Source organism: Mus caroli, chromosome 17 (assembly GCF_900094665.2).
Source record: "Mus caroli chromosome 17, CAROLI_EIJ_v1.1, whole genome shotgun sequence".
Taxonomy (NCBI): Eukaryota; Metazoa; Chordata; class Mammalia; order Rodentia; family Muridae; genus Mus; species Mus caroli.
The window spans coordinates 70,520,268-70,543,475 of record NC_034586.1 but is presented as its reverse complement, the minus strand read 5'-3'; the positions used below and the strand labels follow the sequence as shown (position 1 = coordinate 70,543,475).

Genomic DNA, 23,208 nt, shown 5'->3' with positions numbered 1-23,208 from the left:
TTTTTTTTTTTTTTTGACCTCTACATAATTGACAAACTGTTTATCATGCATTCAAAGTTTTTTGTTTTTTAGGCAAAGAGAAATGGCTCAGGTTGTTTTTCCAGAGGTCTTAAATACAATTCCCAGCGATCACAGCTATCCGTAATGAGATCTGATGCCCTCTTCTGACATACAGGCATCTTTGGCATATTAGTATTACATATTTTTAAAACTCACCCTTCTTTCTCTCTAAGGGATCTAAGGAATTCTTTGGCTCAGAGGTTGAGTGCTTGCCTTCCATATGTAAGGCAGGTTCCATAGGATTATACACCAGTGTCACCTGACAACCTGTGCTACTCCAACATTCAATCATTTTAAGAATTACCACAGCATGGCAGCAATTTATCCTTTTAGCATGCTGCATACTTTTGTTTTTACTAATGATTTCTATAGGGGATGGAACCGTTACTTTCATTTTTGAGCTATCTTTCTTTAGAATATTAGTATTATACATTTTAAAAATTTGTCCTTATTTCTCTATGTATTTCATAAGAATTTAAGTAATTTTTTGTTGTTGTTGTTTATTTATTTTTTGAAACAGGGTTTCTCTGTGTAGCCCTGGGTGTCCTGGAACTCACTCTATAGACCAGGTCAGCTTTTAACTCACGGAGATCCCCCTGCCTCTGTCTCTGGAGTGCTGGAACTGGGATTAAAGGTATGCACCACCACGAATTTGCTGAATTTATGTAATTTCGAACAACTTTCAACTAAAAAGTATAACTAAGTTACAAGATTATTAAAGTATCAGTGGATTTTGAGATACCACATTGTTACAGTAACAGAACCTAGAAGACTTGAAAAAAAATCTGCAATAAAATGAAATGAAAATTACCAAAATCTCCCATTGAACCCTTCCTCCACAGCCCCTCAACCCAACTGTCCTCTGACCTACTAAAGCCCTAACACTGTTACGGGAGGGTGTATTAATTGGATCCCACATTCACCTTTACATCAGGACATGTACAGGACTACATGCTATCACTTACCTTTCTGTGGACAGTATGTGAATTAACTTGAGCAAAAGTTCACTGAATATCTGGGGACATGTTGAAGACAAATGCACTTGTAGCCGGGTGAGAAATTCCTGCATAGCTTGTGTAGCTGTTGGACCAACCTGAGGAGAGATGCACACCCACTGAAAGCTACTGAGTGAGAAACACAGCATGCTCAAATGTCAAGAGCAGAGCTAGGAGCTCTAGTGTCCAGATGAAAAACAAAATCTTAACAGCGAAGGAGAAAGTAAATAAATTTAAATTTCACTCTTTACATATTAAAAATGAAGATTCTATAATTAATCATATTTCTTTGTCTTGCTTCAATGACCAAATGTCTTTGTAACACTTCCCAAATTACAACAACATTTTGCATTGAATTTTATGAATATCCTTATAAAAAATGTGATCCCTAAAGAAAACAATTTGGGGATAGAGATAGGGCTCAGTGATTAAGAGCACTAGGTGCTCTTCCACAGGACCTATGGTGGTTGCTATCTGTCTAGTCCCAAGGGATCAGAGGCCTCTGCTGACCTCAGTAGGCACCAGGCATGCCTCTGATGCAAAGACATACATGCAGATAAACCATCTCTGCACATAACATTTTAATAAAAAACAAGAAGCAGAACTGGATCCAGGTGAAGTGACTCACCAATAGTCCAGTTTTCAAAGCCCAGTAAAGCCAAGAGCCATAAGAACCTAACAACAATGACAAAAAACAATAAACCCTAAAAGTAAAATATACTTACGCCAAGTTCTAAAACCCTTCTTTCCCAGACTTCTTTCTCATCAGTAAGTAAGTGCTAGAGACCAGGTGGGGAGAGACCAGGGATGAGAGAGGTCCCAGGGAGTTGATGGGGTGACACTAGATGAGACTCCTAGTAGGAGGGGATATGGAGCCTGAAGTGGCTCCTCCTGTAGCCAGGCAGGGCTCCCAATGGAGGGATGAGAATACCAACACAAACATGCAACCCAAAATATGTCCTACAGACAGGAATTGCGGGGGGAAAAAGATGGAACAGAGACTGGATGAATGGCCAACCGATGACCGGCCCAACTTGAGACACAGCCCATGTATGAGAGCCGATTCCTGAGGCTATTTCTGATACTCTGTTAGGCTTTCAGAGAGTAGCCTAGCATAACCATCCTCTCAGAAGCTCCACCCAGCAGCTGACTGAAACAGATGCAGAGATTGACCGCCAAACATTGTACAGAGCTCATGAATGTTGTGGAAGGGTAGGGGAAGGACCGAGGGACCCAGAGGAGATACAAACTCCACAGACAGACCGGAAGAGTCAATTAACCTGGACCCTTGGGGACTTTCAGAGACTGAACCACAAACCTGGACCTGGATCTGGGCTGGACCTGGCCCGACCTTCTGTAAATATGTAGCTTGGTCTTCAAACAGGTCCCTCAACAACTGAATCAGGACTTATCCCTGCCTGTAGATCCTGTTCACCCAATTGGGCTGCCTTGAGTAGCCTCAGTGGGAGGGGGTGTGCCAGGTCCTGCACTAAACTGATGTGCAGAGTGGGTTGATAGTGGGGAGAGAGGTATCTTCCCTTCCTTAGAGGCGAGGGGAAAGGGGCAGAGGGGTATGTAAGAGGGAGGGCACCAAAAGGAGAGGAGTGGCTGCGATCAGGACGGAGAGTGAACAAATTAATGGAGGAAAACAATGAGTGATGGTAACCAGCACTCAATAAGCAGACCACATTTCATGTTAAGGACACCTTTGCAGAATTCCTACATAGTGGTCTTTTGTATTAAGCTAATGTCCTTTGATAGAAAATTCCTTCCAACTAAGGTATTTTAGAATTATGTAACAGTAATTGCTAATTCCAAAAAAAAAAATCATAGCACTATTAGTCATATTTCTGATATAAAACCAAGATATATAGAAAGATTAATTTTTTAAAATACCTTTTACTGTCTTTACACTAAAAAATGATTTGACCACTAAAATTATTTCATCAAGAAACAATAATTAAGTAGCATTACTTAAACAGCAGCAGCACACTACAATAAATAAATATGAAAGAAATCTAAAGTGAGATGCATAAAGCTCATTCCAGAGCAATACTTTTGGGTTTTTGTTTATTTGGTTAGGGAAAATTATTAATATAAAGACTAAAATTAATCATTCTTAATAACAGCACTTATTAAATGAGAAATTACAGGAAAACTTTAGAGCCCCTGCAAAATTTAATGCTTATTAAACTATTCAAAACGTAGTTAATAGCTTGGCACAGTGGTTCACATCTTTAATCCCAGCACTCAGGAGGCAGAGGCAGGCAGATCACTGTGTGTTCAAGGACAGCATAGTCTACAGATTGAGTTCCAGAACAGCCAGAACTACATGGTAAGACCCAGACTCAAAAAACAAACAAACAAACAAACAAATAAACAAAACAAAATCTGTGTAGAGAAATCTGTTTGTCATGAAGGCTACTTTAATTATCTGTTTACTGAGAGGTATGAACACATACATCAATATTTAAACACTTTATTACCTGTGGGCTGTGCTGATTCGTCCCATGAGGACTGGTACCAGAAAGAAATTTCACTAACACATGAATAAGGTTTGGATCTGAAACCAACAAATGAGCCGTAGTCTCCTGAGTTCCAATAGAACTGCTGGAACCAGCTATTAAAAAAAAAAAAAAAAAAAAAAAGGAAAGGGATGAATAACTCCTAGCAATAAGGAAATGTATTTATATGTAAGTTTTCATTGCAAAGAATAATGCCACATTCCTTTATCTCTTGGGCTGGTGGTGCAGACAAGTAATCCCAGATACTGAGGATGCTAGGGGCAAGAGAAAAAAATAAGTTGTTTAAGAACTGCTAGAGCTACAGAGTTCAAAGCCCTGCACAGCAAAAGGAAAAAAGAGCATTGTGAATACAACAGAGTATGTTTTACATGCAAGAAGCCCAGGTTCACTGGAGAGCATTCTGCTTCTCATCTACCACATGTCTCCTCCTCTCACCTCCCTTCAGATTGGGAAAACATACCAGTACATCTTTATTTGGTACACAGACCAGTGGGAAGGACCTAAATCTCAAAGGGCCTCTGGCAGAGTAACAACGCTCCATTTCCAGAAACAGAAAAAGATACTCTTACTTTTTAACTCAGGTCTCTAAGATAAATCGAGGCAAGACCTATGCTTGCTGTCATCCACAGGTTATATTCTGTCAACTGTGGATAAGTAACCCATCCTCTGCACTAACTTAATCTTCAGCATCACAGAGTCAAATGGGAAATACAATGCAAACCAGAGAGTAGAACAATTCTTTAAATATTAGTGTAAAAGGTATCCTATTAAATAAACTTATGTTTAAATAAATATAAAATCATCCAAATATTGATAAAATGTAGAGACTAAAAAAGAATGAGATAAAAAGCAATAAATCCTTAGGTTAATATTTCATTTTCTAAAATGACATACATTAATGGCATAATATCAGAAAAATTAAATTATATGACAGAGATCAGTATAAATACATTTTGAACTTACAATTAAGCTGCATATTCGTCATGAGTGTTAAGCTGTGAAGCACAAGGCACCACGTCCGGAGCAAAGTGTTTGGATACCAAGCTAGCACTGTGAGAAAGCTAGCTATTGATGCTACATAGAAAAAGAAAGGAAAAATGTATTTAGTTGGGATAAATGAATATTTATTAATGACTAAAAACAAAATATAAATTATTTCTTCACAATTAACTCATATCTTCAAAAATTCCCACTACCTAAAATAAAACTCAAAGAGCTGGTAACAAGGGGACTGGAGAGATGGCTCAGTGGGATTTCCACAAGATCACAAGTGGATTAACTTTAGTTCCAGGAAAGCTGATGCCTCTTCTGACCTCTGTGGGTCCCAATATACTCACACACACACAATCAGGAGCACAAATATACTGTCGGAACTCAATAACAAGACAAGTTTAAAGCTCAGCATGTGACATACAATGAAATGTTATCATTACAAATCTGATGTACTTTTTATCCAATGTGATTTGTCAACATTCTTCAGAACAAAAATCTATAAGACACCCTAAAAAATCTGGGATATCAGGGGAATTCCAGGGCCAGGAAGCGAGAGTGGGTGAGTTTGTGAGCAGGGGGACAGGGGAGAGAATAGGGGATTTTCAGAGGGGAAACCAGGAAAGGAGTAACATTTGAGATGTAAATAAAGAAAATACCTAACTAAAACAATTGTGCAGATGATAAATGCATTTGTATTCATATTTAACCTGCTGCACAGATACCCACTGACTTTTCATGCATCCCCCACAAATCTGTGGCTCCTGACATATTTCTAGTGGGATTTTCCAAGACTTATTTAATGATATTGAGTAATTCATTCCTATGTTAATTAAAGAAAATGATGCCTGTTTTTTTTTTAAGAGAGAGAATTTTGTTTATTGTTAAATAAAGAAGCTCATTTTGGGTGACTTCCCAGAATTTTAAATTATAATTGTAGTTTTAAAGAACAAAATAAAAACAAACGACCAAAAAATCTGGGATACTGTAGACCAATCAAAAATGTGACTTCAGAAGAAAAGAGCAAACTCAAACTACTGAAAAAACTTGAGAGACAAAGAGAAGTGATAGCAGCTGGAGAAGTCTAAGAAGTTACTCAGAGTGCTCAGTGCCCATCAAATACAGCAGACTGCAGAACCAGGGCCCAACCCTTCCTTTCAAACATGCTGTAGAGATGCTGTTGACAGCTGTTAAGGAAGGAAGTTTGGAAGAGCTGGAATGCCAAAAGCTTAAAACAACAAGATGGACTTTGAAATCCAAAACCAAAACCATTTAATTGACACAAATGAAAAAATTTCCAAGTTTAACAAACAGAACCATGGGGAATGTTCATCTTGTCACATCTAATTAAACGTTGATAAGCCTAAGTATCTACACAATAGTCTTACAAAAACAAAAACACAACCCCAGAGAGTGCTTCTACTTTGAGGCTACAAAGCTTGTCAAGCACAACGGAGAAAGGGAGGCAGGGAGGGAAGGAAGACGGAAGGAGAGAAAGAGGAGTGAAAGCAGGGAAGAAAGGCAAATATTATTTAGGTGATGTGTATGATTGTGTGCCTGCACATACACTGTGCATCATATGTGCCCCTGGTTGTTCAAAGCGGTGTGGTGGGTCCCCTAGAACTGGATGAATTATAGATGGTTATAAGACACCATGAAGGTGTCTAGGAACCAAACCTGGGTCCTCTGCAATAACAAATGCCCTTAACAGCTGAGCTATCTCTCCAGTCAACTTTTAGAAGCATTCTATGCTAATATGAAAATGGTTGGCTATTCTTGCACAAAATCACAAAAAAGTTTCAAATTTTCCTGTTTGGGAGCACCTAGAACACTATACATGCCCAGATGGGCAAATGCCTATCCACACATCACCAAGCATAGCCAAGATGCAGCTCTGAAGAAGCAATGTATATCACCTGACCTTACAACGCTGGAGTTGGTAGTTTGCTGAACCCCAGGGAAACAGGGTGAGTGCCCCAGAAAGAGATAAATTTTACTTAAATGCATTAAAAAAATAATAATAAAACAAAAGTAATGCTGAACAAAGGAATTAGGTGTGGAGTGTCCACCCGGATTCTGAATGTATCCAGGTAAACAAATAACCAAGGTGCATTCCCGGACCTACAGATCTCTGGGAAGTCACCCAAAATGAGCTTCTGGTGCTAGGAGGGAAAACTCTTACTGAAAGGGAAAAAAATAATTCCACAACAGAAGCAGAAACACAGAACAGAGTCACAGGAACTAAACCTTCAGTGTGGAAAAAAATACATGAATGAAAACAGGCCACAGAGAGCACGCGGCATGTAACAGTATCTGCTGGACAAATCTAAGTGTCGGAGTTCAAGGGCCCAGAAGTCACGTAAAAAGTTGAAGGTACAGACAACAAACTATAACCCTGGGATCAGAGCAGACACAGCAGAATTGCTGAGGCTTGCTGGCTTACTTAACCTAGATTCAAGTTAAGTAAGAAACTGACTCAAGGGAATAAGGAAGGCAGTGACAGCATAGGATACCTTATGCCATTCTCTGCACACATAGGAAGCACGGAGACACACACACACACACACACACTTGCGTGCATGCGCCTATGGATGGAAGGAGGGGAGGAGAATAAAGAGAAGGAAAAGGGAAAAAGAGAAAAGGGGGGGGGGGNGAGGAGAGGTTTTTTGTTTTGTTCTGTTTTGTTTTGGAGACAGGTTTTCACTATACAGAATGTAGACCCAGACTGGCCTAAAACCCATGCCAGACCACCTGACTAAAACATTAGCCAGGTCTCAATACTGAGCTTTCAAATAAACAAAAACAAACAATTCATTATTTTAAAAATAATTTCAGGTAGGGGCTCACTATAGTTCCGACTGGCCAACAACACACTATGCAGACCAGGCTGGCCTCAAGTCATTCCTCCACTTGCCTCTGTCTCTCAAATGCTGAGATTAAAGGCAAATGCCATCACACCCAATTCAAAGAACTTCTTTCACCAAAATAACACAATCTTAACAATAAAGATAATGTACATTTTAACCTAATTATGTCCATTTAACAATTTGCTATTTGGATTACAGTAATGGATTTCCAGCAAAAACAAAAAACAAAAAACCTTACCTTGATTTAATGAGATGACAGGTATCCGATTAGCATTATATAAAAAAATATCTGCTCCATTCTCTTTGTTCCCTGATGAACTAGAATTAAGGCTCAATGTGAGCCACAACTGAAGAAGTGATTCCAACTTAAAAAATACAAATAAAGGAAAGAAAACTAAGACGAGGAAAATGTATGAAAGACCATTCAAACAAAAATATTTATGCTTATAACCTTATGAGTAAATAACTTGTTTCTCATTATCTCCTAGCTATTTTAACTAGGTCAGCAAGCAAACATATCTTAAAATTCTTGATAAATTTAACTGAACTCCCTTTAAACCCCATGCTTTCCTCGATGAAAACTGGGAATTAACTCTTTTAAACCACGGGGTTAAAAACAATGTAAGACAGAAAAAGTACCGATACTTAAACTCATGAAAATAAAAAATGACTGGCAACTAAGGTGGGGGGAATCCGTAAATATTCCTAAATTTTTCTCAACCAACTATAATAAAGATACCATCATGGTCAGGCCACATACGAACTTTTCATTCAGTTGCATCCAATAAAACACATTATGTCAAAATATGTCAAAATACATTACTTTCCTTTAAAGTCCTACCTGAACATGATGGACTTGAAGCATGGAGAAGAGTTTATTGAAACAAACATTTAACATTGGGACAGAGGAGAGCTGTATCATGAGCTGGCTGTTCTGGTTTGCTGGCTGTAAATTCCCTAGAAGTGAATCATCTGTTCCAGTTGGAGATTGTGAAACTGAAAATCAAACAAAAGTACCACTTTATGAGCAAGGTTCGGAATACATGTGAATTAACAAACAGTCAAGAATAGGCTAAAACTTTTTGTTAAAATTAAATTGTATACAATGGTTCTATAATAGTATTTAGGAATTACTAGAAACTAAAGACAAGAAAAAGAAACTCGCAAATTCAGAACACGAATCTCTCCCCCATTTCCAAAGTTAGTGAAAGGAAAACCTTTACTAATTATAAAGAAAGCCTTTCTAGAACACCGCAATGTATAAAGTGCATGCCTTTGTGTTTTACTGTGCTGTTAAATTTAGGGTGTAGCATTCTAGAAAAGTGCTCTGCCACTAACCCAGACATGCAACCTGCAGTTCATTCGTTTTTAACCTTGACTGCATCTTAGAACTGACCACATAGCTTTTCAAGAATAAACTGAAAATCTATTTATGGGAAATAGAAAATATAAGAATACTGTGGATAAATTTATGTTATATTCAGAGTATTACTAAACTAAAAAGAAACACACCTGGGTGAAGGACAGTGATCAAGGGCATGAGATTCACTAAAAACAGAAAGTATTTTTAAAGGGCTCCCAATAAATTTTAAATAAGCAATACCAAATAATGAAATGGGATCTTGAAGGTATCCTGCACTGTCTCATGTTCTGAGGGGATTGAACTCAATAACTGTGGTTTCTATAGTAAATGAGAGCTATTGCACAATGTTTTTTATGTACTAATAGGAGCTGTTCCCTTTTATTCCTTCATCTTCTGTGAGCAAGAAAAAAAATGCATATATCCTAAAGTTTCTATTTACAAAAGGAAGACCATATGTTGTGGATTCTTTCAGACTATGATCATCGACAACACTTCCAACTATCTACAGGTCTTCCTTCCTTCAGCCTAGGAAACAATGAAATGGCATGTGTGCCTAAGGAGAAAATGTCACTCTTAGCTCCTTCTACCCAACATCACTTCTTAATGTTGTCTTTGATAAGCGGGGTATCAGTAGACATCAAGCCCAAGAAGGCACAACTCTGGCAGATCACCTGTTTCTGTCCAGACCACTAGGAAAAAGATTGCCTTTCTTTTGCTGTAATTGGAATGTGATGCCTCTCAATTCTGGATTTGGCTAGGAGACCTTTGAGTGACACTTCACTTATATTATCCAGCCTAGTATTTCAAAATAAAGAAGCTAATACTTAAAAAGTTGTGTTGTGTCACGATGTAGAATCAATATAATAAAATATATAGTATTCCCTAGAATTTCCTTAACGTCATAACAGCATATAACAGGAATACGCTTTAGGTTTCTGGACTGAAATGTTGACTTGAGAATACACTGTCTCATTTCATGAGACATGTCATTTCATAACAGGACACCAAGTTATATGTTGTTAAGTCATATACTCAAAGCACCTTCAAATTTACCACAGAGAATTTTAAACTTGTCCTTGATAATATTCAGAAAAGCAATGACCCCTTGTAAGCATGTGAATTGTAATCATACTTACAGGTAGGAGATGTATTTGTTAATGCTTGTAAGATGGAGTCTGCTTCCAGAGTAGACATCATTTTCAACATAAGTTCTGCTTGCTGTTCAAGGCCAACTTCTAGACGAGCATCTAAAGCTACAAAAGGGAGGAGGAGATATCTGAAAAGTTAATACTCATGGGCTCCATACTATAGAAATGGGTAAACATCTGATCCCAGAAGAGGCTTCTACTTCACAAAAAGAAATGCTGGCGTGTGCTACCAAGGACTAAAGCCACGGAGAGCATCTGAGCAACAACTTGCTCTGATGGGAAATGAATGCACTGAGACACGGGGAATAAATCAGTGACATGATGAGAGTGGAAGGAAAACACATGGAAGAAGGGGAGATGGCTTCCCCATCCCAGAGAGAAGACAAAAACAAAAAACAAACAACAACAAACCACCATCAACAGAAGATTATCAGATTAGGAAATAAATGTTAGCACATCATACTAGGCACAGATAAATGTGTAGACACACACTCACATAGTACCATTAAGACAATATTACAATCCAAGTCTTGGTTTCTTTAAAAAATTTTAAAATATAGAAGAGACTAACTTTCAAATACAAGCAAAAGTAGAAAAGGATGAAGTTGAGGCAACATCATACTTTGCCCAAGAACTAGAAAATGCTCCAAGCCGGGCGTGGTGGGGCAGGTCTTTAATCCCAGCACTCAGGAGGCAGAGGCAGGTGGATTTCTGAGTTCGAGGCCAGCCTAGTCTACAAAGTGAGTTCCAGGACAACCAGGGCTACACAGAGAAACCCTGTCTCGGGAAACCAAAAAAAAAAAAAAANAAAANAAAAGAAAAGAAAAGAAAAGAAAAGAAAAGAAAAGAAAAGAAAAGAAAAGAAAATGCTCCAAGAGGAACAATAACTTCTCATAGAGCCAGAGGCCAATTAAAATGCAGAGCAATAAACCCAATTCCAGTGGATACACCTAGAAACCACTCTTGTACCTAGGGCTCAGGAAACATTGTAGAAGAGTGGGCAGAACAACTGTTAAGAGCCAGAGGATCAGGGGGTTGGGTGGTGGAGACCCTGTTTCCCAGTAGTGTCAAATAGTAGGATGATACAGTCTCAGCAAATGACTGGGCAAACTGCCTGAAAACACGCATCCAAGTGACATGCTACAGACTGAGTATGGGATTTATGAATTCAGGAAGAGTGCCTTTCTATATATTATGCACATAATACAATGAATAAAAATAGAGGCCATCAAGAGAGAAAGAAGAGCAAGGAGGGGAATAGGGGAAGGTTTGAAAGAAGGAAAGAGGAGAGAGAAATGATCTAACTAGAGTGTAATCTCATAGAAAAAAGAAATTACAATAAGGTAATGTATTGTCACTTCAAATCGCTTAGAGTGACTTAGAGAGAAAACATGGACCAACTTTCAACCTGCTGACAGAGACAGATGGATACAAACGGTAAAGACAGCACAATTCAGAAATGGAGAACACGAAATTCAGCTTCTCAAAAGAAAACACAAGGTAACTTTCTTAGTATATTCCTTAAAATGTTCTTATGCACTTACCCTGAGACACTGAAACACTGACAGTCTGGGACCCATTCTTCTCTGTGTTTGATGGTGGTTTTGCTACAGGCATCCCCAGGCCTCCAATGTAAGGATTATAATTATAGGTACCATAATCAGCACCCCAATAGTCATACCATGTACTGCTTATAGGCTTTAAAACAAAAGAAAGGAGTTCATGTCTTTACTGAGTTATACAAACTTACAGTATTACGACAAGTAAGCCTACAAAATAAACATTTCCTCCTTCTAAACTATTCAAAGTTGTTGGAATTTTACTAATTTATAAAATGTTACAGTAATATTCTGCTTCCTTTGTGACAAAGAATAACTTGTAAGACTACAACCTGAAGCTGGGCGTGGTGGCGCACGCCTTTAATCACAGCACTCTCGAGGCAGAGGCAGGTGGATTTCTGAGTTCGAGGCCAGCCTGGTCTACAGAGTGAGTTCCAGGACAGCCAGGACTACACAGAGAAACCCTGTCTTGAAAAACCAAAATAACAAACAAACTCACATAGTAAAAGATTACAACTTGAAAGGTAACTAGCATTATAAATAAAAATAAAATGATGTGCCAAAGAGCAATAAGTATTATAAATGCATCTCCATTAAAAAATGGATGAGAGAAACAGAAATGATGACTGCAAGAATCTGATCTTAGGTAAGACTCCCAGTGGCTGCCTGAAAGTCAGTTAATCCATAACTTACATCTCCTGGCTTCAAGGAATTCTTATTACATAACTGTTCATGGCTATGAGTTTAAGAGAAAAAATATGTATTATATATGAAACTGTCATTTTATCTTTACTTCAATTTTTAGAAGTTCATTTACTTAGAGTGAGACACTGTTAAGAGATTGTTTCCTTTAACGTGTTACTCTTTCTACCATGTGGATGCTGGAGATCAAAACACCCTTGTCATTAGTACTTTTAATTTTTTATTATGTTAAATTATATAAAAAATATATTATAAAAAATATTTATTATGTGTATGCATAGTTCTGTGTGCCACACATGCCTAGTACCTGCATAGGTCAGAAGAGGGTATCAGGTCCTATGGAATTTGAGTAACAGATGGTTATGCACCACCACATGGGTGCAGGGTATCAAGACCAGGTCCTCAGTATGAACAGCCAATGCAATTAACTGCTAAGTCAAACTTCCAGCCACCTTGCCTTTGTTTGTTTCTTTTTAAGAGGCACAAAAGAGTATGCTGCATAATGGGATACACTTGGTAGCAAATGTGCACAGTTTTACTTATTACTCCTGCTGCTAGATTAGAAAAGGATTTGCTAGCTTAGTAACTTTTTCCTAGAACGACTCTTTTGTTGATACTATATACTATACACTGTTCTCTGGAGAGCTATTTCATTAATTTCTGGCCATCTGTGTTTATGATTGGCTATTTATTTTTTGAAAGCCTCGTGATTAGGTTATTTGATATTTACAATATTTTTTTATGCATACTTGTTGCAATAAACTTTCTTGTATAATAGAGGTTCTTATAGGACATATTTTTACTATCATTTGTCTCTATGAATTTTTTCAGTTTCTACTATGGTTTCTTGGTTTTTGTGGTTGCTTTAGTTTCTTTTATTATTGACTTCATGTATTAACACATTACCGTCTAATAAAACATAAGAAATGATCTCAGTTTGTCTGTGTGTGATTCTTAAAACTTCAGTTGGATCCTATGATAGATCATTCTGTAGGAAGTTTCATGTGATCCTAAAACAATAACCTGTGCACTGCCTATCTACTGGATGGAATAATGTGGATACAGATCTCTTAAGGCCATTTCATACACCATGCATCCTAGTGCTATAATTATTACAAAATGTATAAGATGAAATTATCCTAACACAAAATACCTTAAAAACTTTGGCTGCAAGAGGATCCTTTTCGAGATCAATATCTAAAGGATCAATGTCAACTTCCATGAGGTCTTGAAGTAGCTCAAGGTCAATTTCCTTATCTTTTTCCAAAGAAGAGAGAGGAGGCGTACCTTCAGATGAGTAAAAAGTACTTCATTGGTAGAATATATTACATGAAATGTAAATGAAACACTGCTTTATGTTATAGAACTGAGCACTTCATTTGCATAACACACTTTGAAAACATCTAAAGATTTATATTTAATAATTAATCAGCATGCAAACTTATCACTTGACAGCACTATAAAAAAGTCAATGCAGTATCAGGTAGTGAGTTATTAGTTAGTTATTAGTGAGATAAATCTTACTGTTCAAAATAATCATTAGCTTACCTAAAATGGATTAATATTTTGTTACACTTACCACATATTCTTTTTAAAGTAAGTGAACCATAATTACAGTAGTGTCATGAAAAAACTCAAGCTGAAGCCAAAGAGAATTAAGTTGTAAAACTATTTACTTGGAAAATATTTACTATATAAGAAACTATCTTGCTCCCAGATGTGTCCAATTTTTTAAGTAGTTTCCTATAACTTGAAGTGGTTGCTTTTTCATCCTTTCTTTTCAAGAATACACATATATAGGACGCCCAGGTAACACAAACCTTTACTAGTTTCTGTACATATATAAAAACCAGTATACCGTTAGTTAAGAAAGGGCTAGGGTAGAGTTGCACGTTAATTAAACAAATGATAACATGAGGAGCTAAGAGAGTGCACTGATGGCAAAGGCTTGCTCACGAGCTTCTTGGCAGCAAACAGGAGCTGTCTGCAAACAAAGGCTTTGCAAATGAAGAAGCAATCAGTTGAAAGAACTGGATTATGGGGGAACCTATGACTAAAACAAACAACTGAAAGTGACTGTAGGATGTTAAATGTGTGTGTGTGTGTGTGTGTGTGTGTGTGTGTGTGTGTGTGTGTGTGTATGTGTGTGTGTGTATGGTGCCTACATAAATAAGAAGAGGGTGCAAATCCCTGCAGTTCGTGGTTGTAAGCCACTACCTCTTCTGTTCCTATTGCTTCCTAAGGTGCTAAGTTCTGGGTATTGTTTCTTCTGCAACAACAGAAAAGAAATTAAAGATAATATATGAAATTGCTTACAATGCTATAAAATGAAAGCAATATATAAATTACACTAAAATAAAATGCTTAGAAAATGATAGCAAAAGATATAAAAAGAAAAAGGTCCTGTTTTAAAAGACCAAACAGAAAAACACAAAACTCAATTTTATATGTCATTAACATTCATCAAATAGAAATGCATTTTCATGTAAACGACAGAAGTGAGGGCTGTCTTGAATGTGATCTAAGTCACCTGCTATCTCATGTGTCAATGGTTCATCTATGGTCTCCAGCAGCTGAGCAGAGGACTGCTGCAGGGAGTCATCAGGGTCGCCAGCTGTTGCACCAACATCCTCACTCACTGTGCCTTCTTCCATCGCTTCTGCAGCCACCGGAGCCAACAATTCTCCTGTGTTGGAGGAGATGGTCCTAACCATTTTAATAATTTGTGTGTTTTTATTACCCATGCGTAACAGGTGAAGATGCTAACAGAGTGGTTTTCTGACGTCACAGAAGAACTAGTAAGCAGAGTGCTTCTCACTGATAACCAAACAGGTCTTCCCCACCTGTACCGCGCACTTTAGTCACCTAGCAACTGTCTTTTTATTTAATATTTATTTTATGTATATGAGTACACTACAGCTGTACAGATGGTTGTGAGCCTTTATGTTGTTGTTGGGAATTGAATTTTTTAGGTCCTCTGCTCTCTCTGGCCCAAAGACTCATTTATTATTATAAGTACAGTTTAGCTGACTTCTTATGCACCAGAAGAGGGCATCAGATCTCATTACAGGTGGTTGTGAGCCACCATGGGGTTGCCAAGATTTGAACTCAGGACCTTACAAAGAGCAGTCAATGCTCTTACCTGCTGAGCCACCTTGCCAGTACTGTGTAACAACTTTCTAAAACTATTCTTCCAAGTGTCGAAGAAGATAAAGTTAGATGGCTGCTATTGCAATGTTTATGCATTTAGGAATTCTCTGACATTTTCCTTTAGACATCACTTGAGCTAATTCTGACATACTATGAGAAAAATTAATCTTGACAAACCTGCTAGAATGTCCTGCAGCATACAGGTTAAAGAATACTGAGCCCAGGCACCACCCCAAGAGATGTCTCCTCTGTTGAAGTCAGTTCCCACCAGAAGCAATAACAGTCTTTCTAACTGCGGCTCATTCACAATTTCACACAGATGAATAGTTGGCCTGGTCGCATTTGCAATGCGTGCAAGAACCTGAAACACATTGTGAAATCATGTGCTTAAAATACCAGTTAAATTAAAAATTAATAATAATAGAACACTGACACAACAGTTTTCAAGGCAGATGTTTAATTTTTCTATAAATTACTTTAAACAAAATACAAACAATGGGAACTTGCACATTAAATTTTAATTGTATTTAAATTTATTTATTTTCAAGACTGAGTTTCTCTGTGTAACTCTAGCTGTCCCGGAATTCTCTTTGTAGAGAAGATGGCCTGCCTCTGCCATGTTGACTGTTGAGATTAAAGAAGTGAGACACCAGGTCCAGATTTTGTGACTGGTTATAAATTTGGGTGAATATTTACAAATAAACAATGACTGTGTTGCAGGAAAACAATCATGGAATTCAAAGTCATTCAGTAATCTCCTCCATGTTGAAACACTTCCTATGTGAGCTGATAGAAGAATGAAGATAGGTACACCCAAATTATCTACATTTCCAAACCTCAGTTTTAACCAAATAAATTGCATCTGATTTCCCAGGAACTAAGTGAAGAGTATTTTTTTAAAACCTTTCAAGGCACATAGTAAGACAAGGGAATTGAACACAAAAGAGAAAGAACTGATTCCTTTCATTAGTCATATCAATCAAACGCTGGACTGCAGCGGACTTACCTTGCAGACAAACAGTAAGAGGTCTGCATGGCACGTGAAATCCATGGAAAGAAGAAACAGGACGAGCTTTTGCACTACTGAGATACAGCGGTCATGGGCCAGAGTAAATGGAAGAGGCTCAATCTCAGGGCTCTCTTTTGTTGTTGTAACTTCAGTGTCTAAATTAGAACGAGACCATTCTGCTGTCCGGCGCAAGCGAATCAAATCCTTAAAATGCTGCATACAGAAATATACATGATTTAGAGAAATGTTTATTTAATGGAAACTTCTCAGTATACACTTTTGTAAGATGAAAATATCCAACATATAACTTCTAATGGACAAAACTTTCATATGCACCGTAAGTGTCCAAGAAAAAATAGGGGAGAGTGTTTTGTTTAAAGCACAACTGTCTCAGTGGGCAGTGGAGGCGCATGCCTTTAATCCCAGCCCCTGGGAGGCAGAGGCAGGCAGATTTCTGAGTTTGAGACCAGCCTGGTCTACAGAGTGAGTTCCAGGACAGCCAGGGCTATACAGAGAAATCCTGTCTGGAAAAACCAAACCAAACCAAATCAAACCAAAACACAAAAACCCCAACTGTTTCTTTTGATCAGCCTGAACCTCTGATCCTCCTGTCTTATCTTGCAGATGCTGACATTATAGGCATAAGCCTTCACACCAGGCTAACGATAAGAAGCTGCCTCCATTGGTTAGCATAAATTATCTCCTCTTTAAGGTACATGATATACAACAGAATTGCATCTAGGCCATAAAATAGATAAAATCTAATATTTAAAACAAATTTTAATATTGATTCAAATTATTTTAAAATCTAGAAAGGTATACTTTATAGAAATACAAACTTTTACTACCGGAAGATCCAGCAATACCTCTCCTGGGCATATACCCAGAAGATGTCCCAACTGGTAATAAGGACACATGCTCCACTATGTTCATAGCAGCCTTATTTATAATAGCCAGAAGCAGGAAAGAACCCAGATGTCCCTTAACAGAGGAATTGATACAGAAAATGTGGTACATTTACACAATGGAGTAAGACTCAGCTATTAAAAACAATGGATGTATTTGGGGGGGTAACCCAATCAAAAAAGAAGTCACTAGATATGCACTCACTGTTAAGTGGATATTAGCCCAGAAAATTAGAATACCCAAGATACAATTTGCAAAACACAGGAAAATCAAGAAGAAGGAAGACCAATGTGTGGATACTTCATTCCTCCTTAGAATAGAGAACAAAATACCCATGGAAGGAGTTACAGAAACAAAGATTGGAGCTTAGACGAAAGGATGGACCATCCAGAGACTACCCCACCAAGAGATCCATCCCATAATGAGCCACCAAACCCAGACAATATTGCATATGCCAGCAAGATTTTGATGAAGGGACCCTGATATAGCTATCTTGTATGAGACTATGCCAGTGCCTGGCAAATACAGAAGTGGATGCTCACAGTCATCTATAGGATGGAACACATGGCCTCCAATGTAGGAGGAGCTAGAGAAAGTACCCAAGTAGCTGAAGGGGTGTGCAACCCTATAGGTGGAACAACAATGTAAACTAACCAGTAATCCCAGAACTCGTGTCTCTAACTGCATATGTATCAGAAGATGGCCTAGTCAGCCATCATTGGGAAGAGAGGCCCCTTGGTCTTGCAAGCTGCCAGGGCCTAGAAGTGAGAGTGAGTGGGTAGGGGAGCAGGGCGGGGGTGGGGGTGGGGGGGTGGGAGTGTTATAGGGAACTTCTGGGATAGCATTTAAAATGTAAATTAAGAAAATATCTTAAAAAAAAAGAAATACAAACTTTTGAAGTTGAAATTCAAAGTTACGTAGGTGGTATGTAAATATGGACAATGAATACAAATTTAATAGGTGTTTACTGTTTTCTCTATTTTGAGGTAATAGTCTTTCTTCTTGTAATCCACCTGCCTCAACCTTGTTAATATTGAGATTATACACAAACACCACCATGAGGGGAAAAAAATTAACTATATTAAAAAAAAAATTCACTGGAACTGAATTCATATGTGGCAAAGGCCGTTTTTGACTCATATGCACAACTCGATACAAAGAAGTTCTGATGGCAAATCTAAATCTTTGCATTATATATCTGGAGAGAGCAGAAATGACAAGCATTTACTTAGTGCTTTTGTTTAAAAGGATAAGGAGATCATATTTATAAGGCTTGATATTATACCATGAAAAAAACAGCCCGAAACATCAATGGCAAGTGAGCGCTCTCTAAGATTGCACAGGAACTACTTGATCTAATTTCCTGGCTCAAAATCCTCTCTGAAGGTTATTTACTAGGCAGGGCGTCCACAAGACACCTCCTTCAATAAAGCCGAATGCTCTGATTCTGAATGTTGATAAGAACAACATGTTATTTAGTTTCCCAATCTTTATTAAAACCCTATGAGTGCATTGCAAGGGGTAGAGCTTACCTTGGAGGTCGCCTGCTTCAGTTTTGCTTGCTCTACTAGCAGCTTATATGATGAGCCTTTGTTACTCTGTATTTTTTCTTTTTCCATCTGTTCCACCAAAGCCTTCTGTTTTGCCTTTAGTAGGTTAAGTTGCTTAAAATACAAATAAACAACTTAATCTTTAAAATACCAATGTTAAGAACCAAAATGTAAATTATTATCTTTCTCTCAGAATTCATACTTTAAATAAAGAAAAATCTGAATAAAAAATTAAAATACTATGGCTAGAAAAATTGCTCAGCAGATTGCTGATGTTGCATAGGATGTGGGTTCGGTTCCCAGCACCCACACAGCAGTTAGCAACCACCTCTAATTCCAGTGTCAGGAGACCTGATACCCTCTTCTGGCTTCCTCAATTACCAGCTGCTCATTATTCAGGCAAAACACTCATATACATCAAAAGTAAAAATAAATAAAATCTACACAGCAAAGGACTGATATACCAGACACAGTTAACCCCAAGAATAAAACTCCGACGAAGCTAGACATAATGAAACACACTGTATACCTCCCTGACAGTATTTTACTTAACCACTACACACAATAAACGACACAAACCTAAAGGCAACAAAAGACAATACTACCTGAAACAAAGAACCTAAACACTCCGGGAACCCTTGCACAGACATGCTATTCCAACCTAGGAACCTCTTTGAGAAAATGATAACGTCATTTTCTGACGTCAGAAAAATGTGTCCATTTATCCAAGCAAATGACTACAAATATGTACTTAGAAATTAAAAAAGAAAAAAGAAAAGAAAAAAAGAAAAAATTTACTTAGCACATCCAAATATCCTGGATGAGAAAATGGGTGCAGGTTGTTCCACAAACTTAAATTTAATACTATCTAATATTCAATAAATTAAAATCTAAAAGTTAGAGGGGCAGATTACAAGTAACCATGTCTAAAGGTCAACTCAAGGCCACAAGGAATTTAAGAGTAAGTGTTATTGGGTTTATAAAACAATAAAGCAAAGCAAAAAACCCACATGAACAGCAACATGGAAGGAAAGCCAGAACGAGGCAAACAAAAGCAACACCTTTTAAACAAGCAGAAAAATTCTTCAACAATAGGAACAGAAGACCAAGAAGTTTAAAGAATATCAAAACTAAGTGAAGTAGATATGTTTACCATTTTACAAACATGGTCACCATAGTAGCAAATCAACAACCTAGACAGCTTGCTAAATGCTTGTCTAAAGACAACAGATGACATGACAGATTCAAAACTAAAACAAAGTTACAGACCATTACCTGCTTATGATGAACAAGCTGCTTTCTGATTTTTCTGGAATATAATCTATCGAGGCTACTGCCTCCCTTGGAGGATCTGTTTAAGTTCTGAGTATGCAGATTATTGTTAATAAAACTCCATTGGTTACCTGGAAAGAAAAGTTTTTATTAATAATTCTTTTAAATGACTTTGGAGTAATTTCCATACATCAAAAAACACAACAATATGTCAACTAAGACAAAGAATTTGAAAGACAGCTCTCTGAGGGTTAAACAAATTGCAGACAACAGAGTTCTGTAGCCAATCTCTTCTTGAGCATTCCAGACACTCTGTCACAAGGCTTAAAATTCATTCTGAACTGAGCCACAGAGGCCCTCCCAGATCTTGGGAGGCAGAGTCAGGAAGATTTCTGAGTTCCAAGCCAGCCTGATCTACAAAGAGTTTCAGGACAGCCAGGGCTGTTCTAGATCAAACAAAATAAAACGAACAAACAAACAAACAAAAAACAAAAACCATCTTTTAATTGGGTTATTTAGTTCTTCAAAGGTTAACTTTTTAAGTTCTTTATATATTCTGGCTATTAGCCCTCTATTGAATATAGAATTATTGAATTTTTTTCCAATCTGTAGATTGCTGATTTGTCCTGTTAACAGTGTCTTTTGCCTTTGATTTTCAGTTTCATGAGGTCCCATTTGTCAATTCTTGATATTAGAGCCTGAGCCATTGGTGTTCTGTTGTGAAAATTTCCCCCTGTGCCAATGAGTTTGAGGCTCTTTCCCATGTTCTCTTCTATTAGATTTACTGTATCTGGTTTTATGTGGAGGTCCTTGATCTACATAAGACTTGAATTTTGCAAAAGGTGATTAATATGAATCTATTTTCATTCTTCTACATACAGCCAGCCAATTAGACAAGCACCGTTCATTGAAGAGGAAGGGAGAGGAAAAGGGGAACAGGATCAGGTATGGGGGGACAGAACGGAGAGAAGTCCAAGGGGTCAGGAGAATGAAGGGAAATATGTAACCTTGGGGGATGGGAGGTGGGGGGGGGGCCCTCTAGAAAGTACCAGAGATCTGAGAGGCTCCCAGGACTCAATGGGGCTAAAATTAACCCAAGTGGGGAGAAGGAACTCTAAGAGTCCTCTTCCAGTAGATAGACAAGGCATCAAGTGAGAGACAAGGTTACCAACCTATTAAAAATTTCTGACCCAGAATTGTTCCTATCTAAAAGGACTATAGGGAAAAAACTGTAGAAGAAGACTGAAGGAAAGGTGGTTCAGTGACCTGCCCAACTTGGGATCTGTCTCATGGGGGTTGACGGGGGTGGGGGGTGTCACAGACACCAAGGCCTGACACTATTACTGATGCTACAATGTGCTTATAGACAGGAGTCTAGCATGGCTGTCCTCTGAGAGGTCAGCCTAGCAGCTAACTGAGAAAGATGCAACCATTGGATTGAAGTCAGGGACCCCTATGGAGAAATGAGGGAAATGACTGAAGCAGGACAATCTCATAGGAAGACCAGCAAACTCAACTAACCCAGACCCCTGGGAGCTCCGGGAGACTGAGCCACCAACCAGGTAGGATACATGGGCTTGTCCGAGGCCCACCCAGCACACATTTAGCAGATGACTGCCTCGTCTGGCCTCAGTGAGAGAAGATGTGCCTAATCCTCAAGAGACTTGAGGCCCCAGAGAAGGAGGATACCAGGGTAGGGAGTACCCTCTTGGAGGCAAGGGGGACGAGGAACTGGGGGAAGGGGCACCTGCTAGATTGTAAGTTAATTAATTAATTAGAAACAAAGTCAAAACAACCAAAAACCACAAAATAATTCATTTTGAACAACATAACTTTGATGTGTTGTACACAAGAAAATAATAATAGCAACAATACTATAATGAATAGGCTTTGTACAACAAAGACAGTAACAACATTAAAAAGGTTTTGTACAAGCAACAAAACAGGCTATTAAGATTAATGACTGACAAAATGGGTATAATAGTTCAAAAGGCAGGCTGCATAACTACATTTACATTGGTGTTTTGGAATAGATCGACACTATTGTGCACAGTTCTTTCCCTTAGCTTGGCCTAAAACCACTCTTCTCTGAACTTTTTTGCTGTTATTTTGAAATAGGGTCTCGCTATGTATATAGCTCTAGCTGACATTTACAGAGAATGTAATGCTTTTGTTGCCGATAGCTGGAATTAAACATACCCCTCCATACAAAACCCCCTCTTCCAACTGATTTATTCATAATTTTAAAATGTTTTCCTATTTCTAACACTCACTAATCATCTTAGATCAAAATCATCAAACCCTGAAGATGTCTTCCATCACTCCTCCTTAATATCAAACAATAAAAATAAAAGTTAAGACTTCAATGCAATTTATTCTATACAACTTAAAATTGTAATTACAATTAACTCACTGCTAATGTTTATCCCTTCATACTGTAACTGAAGAAATGGATTGATAGACACATTTTTTTTACACCAACATAAGATGAATTCCCAACTTTGAGAGTACTCGTTCACCTTCCCAAAATTATTAATATATCAAAGTACATAATTGTATGGATTCTATTTGCTGTATTGATGTATTAGATTCAGTTTCCTCAAATCTTGTATTAAAATCATTAGTAATTATAATGATTACAGAAATACACTCGATTTGTTATGTCTGATTTCCCTTAATTTGTAAACTTTTGAGCTCCCAGCCTACTAAAAATTAATAATGTTAAAAATTTCCAATTCAAAAAATAAGACAATTGACGCTAAAGAAAACAACTGAATTAATATAATTAAAATATAAACTCAAAAATAAAATAAAATATAAACTTAAAAACAAATAAAAAATGTAAAACCTCCACAAATTCCCTTGCCATAATCTCACTTCTGAAAGTATTGAAGTATGGGTGCAGGGGGGGAAATTACAGACATACTGACTGACTAAATATAATTCATATCAAGACAAAGAAGTTTGTCCATCACATATAAATTCTATTTCTCAGCAGATTCCTAAAAAAAAAAACCAAAAAATGAACTCATGTTTTCCATAAATTACATACATATGGTTATCTCCAAGTCAATAGCCAGATCAGGAACAAGTGTGGCGTCACTGAAAATCC

The 23,208-nt window shown here is 37.7% G+C and overlaps 1 protein-coding gene across 2 annotated transcripts in view; it reads right to left on the bottom strand.

The window, feature by feature from the left end:
* Nucleotides 1–23,208, bottom strand: part of Birc6 (baculoviral IAP repeat containing 6) — a 174,407-nt gene that overhangs the window by 70,599 nt on the left and 80,600 nt on the right. For both annotated transcript variants that reach the window (XM_021186109.2, XM_021186110.2), the window contains exons 32-44: nucleotides 20,100–20,227; nucleotides 18,807–18,938; nucleotides 16,366–16,581; nucleotides 15,537–15,720; nucleotides 14,740–14,895; nucleotides 13,363–13,496; nucleotides 11,493–11,646; nucleotides 9,937–10,053; nucleotides 8,279–8,433; nucleotides 7,676–7,802; nucleotides 4,544–4,654; nucleotides 3,542–3,675; nucleotides 1,026–1,153 (exon numbers count right to left, since the gene is read on the bottom strand). In XM_021186109.2, coding sequence (XP_021041768.1) covers nucleotides 1,026–1,153; nucleotides 3,542–3,675; nucleotides 4,544–4,654; nucleotides 7,676–7,802; nucleotides 8,279–8,433; nucleotides 9,937–10,053; nucleotides 11,493–11,646; nucleotides 13,363–13,496; nucleotides 14,740–14,895; nucleotides 15,537–15,720; nucleotides 16,366–16,581; nucleotides 18,807–18,938; nucleotides 20,100–20,227 — 1,876 coding nt within the window. The remainder of the gene's footprint in view (nucleotides 1–1,025; nucleotides 1,154–3,541; nucleotides 3,676–4,543; nucleotides 4,655–7,675; nucleotides 7,803–8,278; nucleotides 8,434–9,936; nucleotides 10,054–11,492; nucleotides 11,647–13,362; nucleotides 13,497–14,739; nucleotides 14,896–15,536; nucleotides 15,721–16,365; nucleotides 16,582–18,806; nucleotides 18,939–20,099; nucleotides 20,228–23,208) is intronic.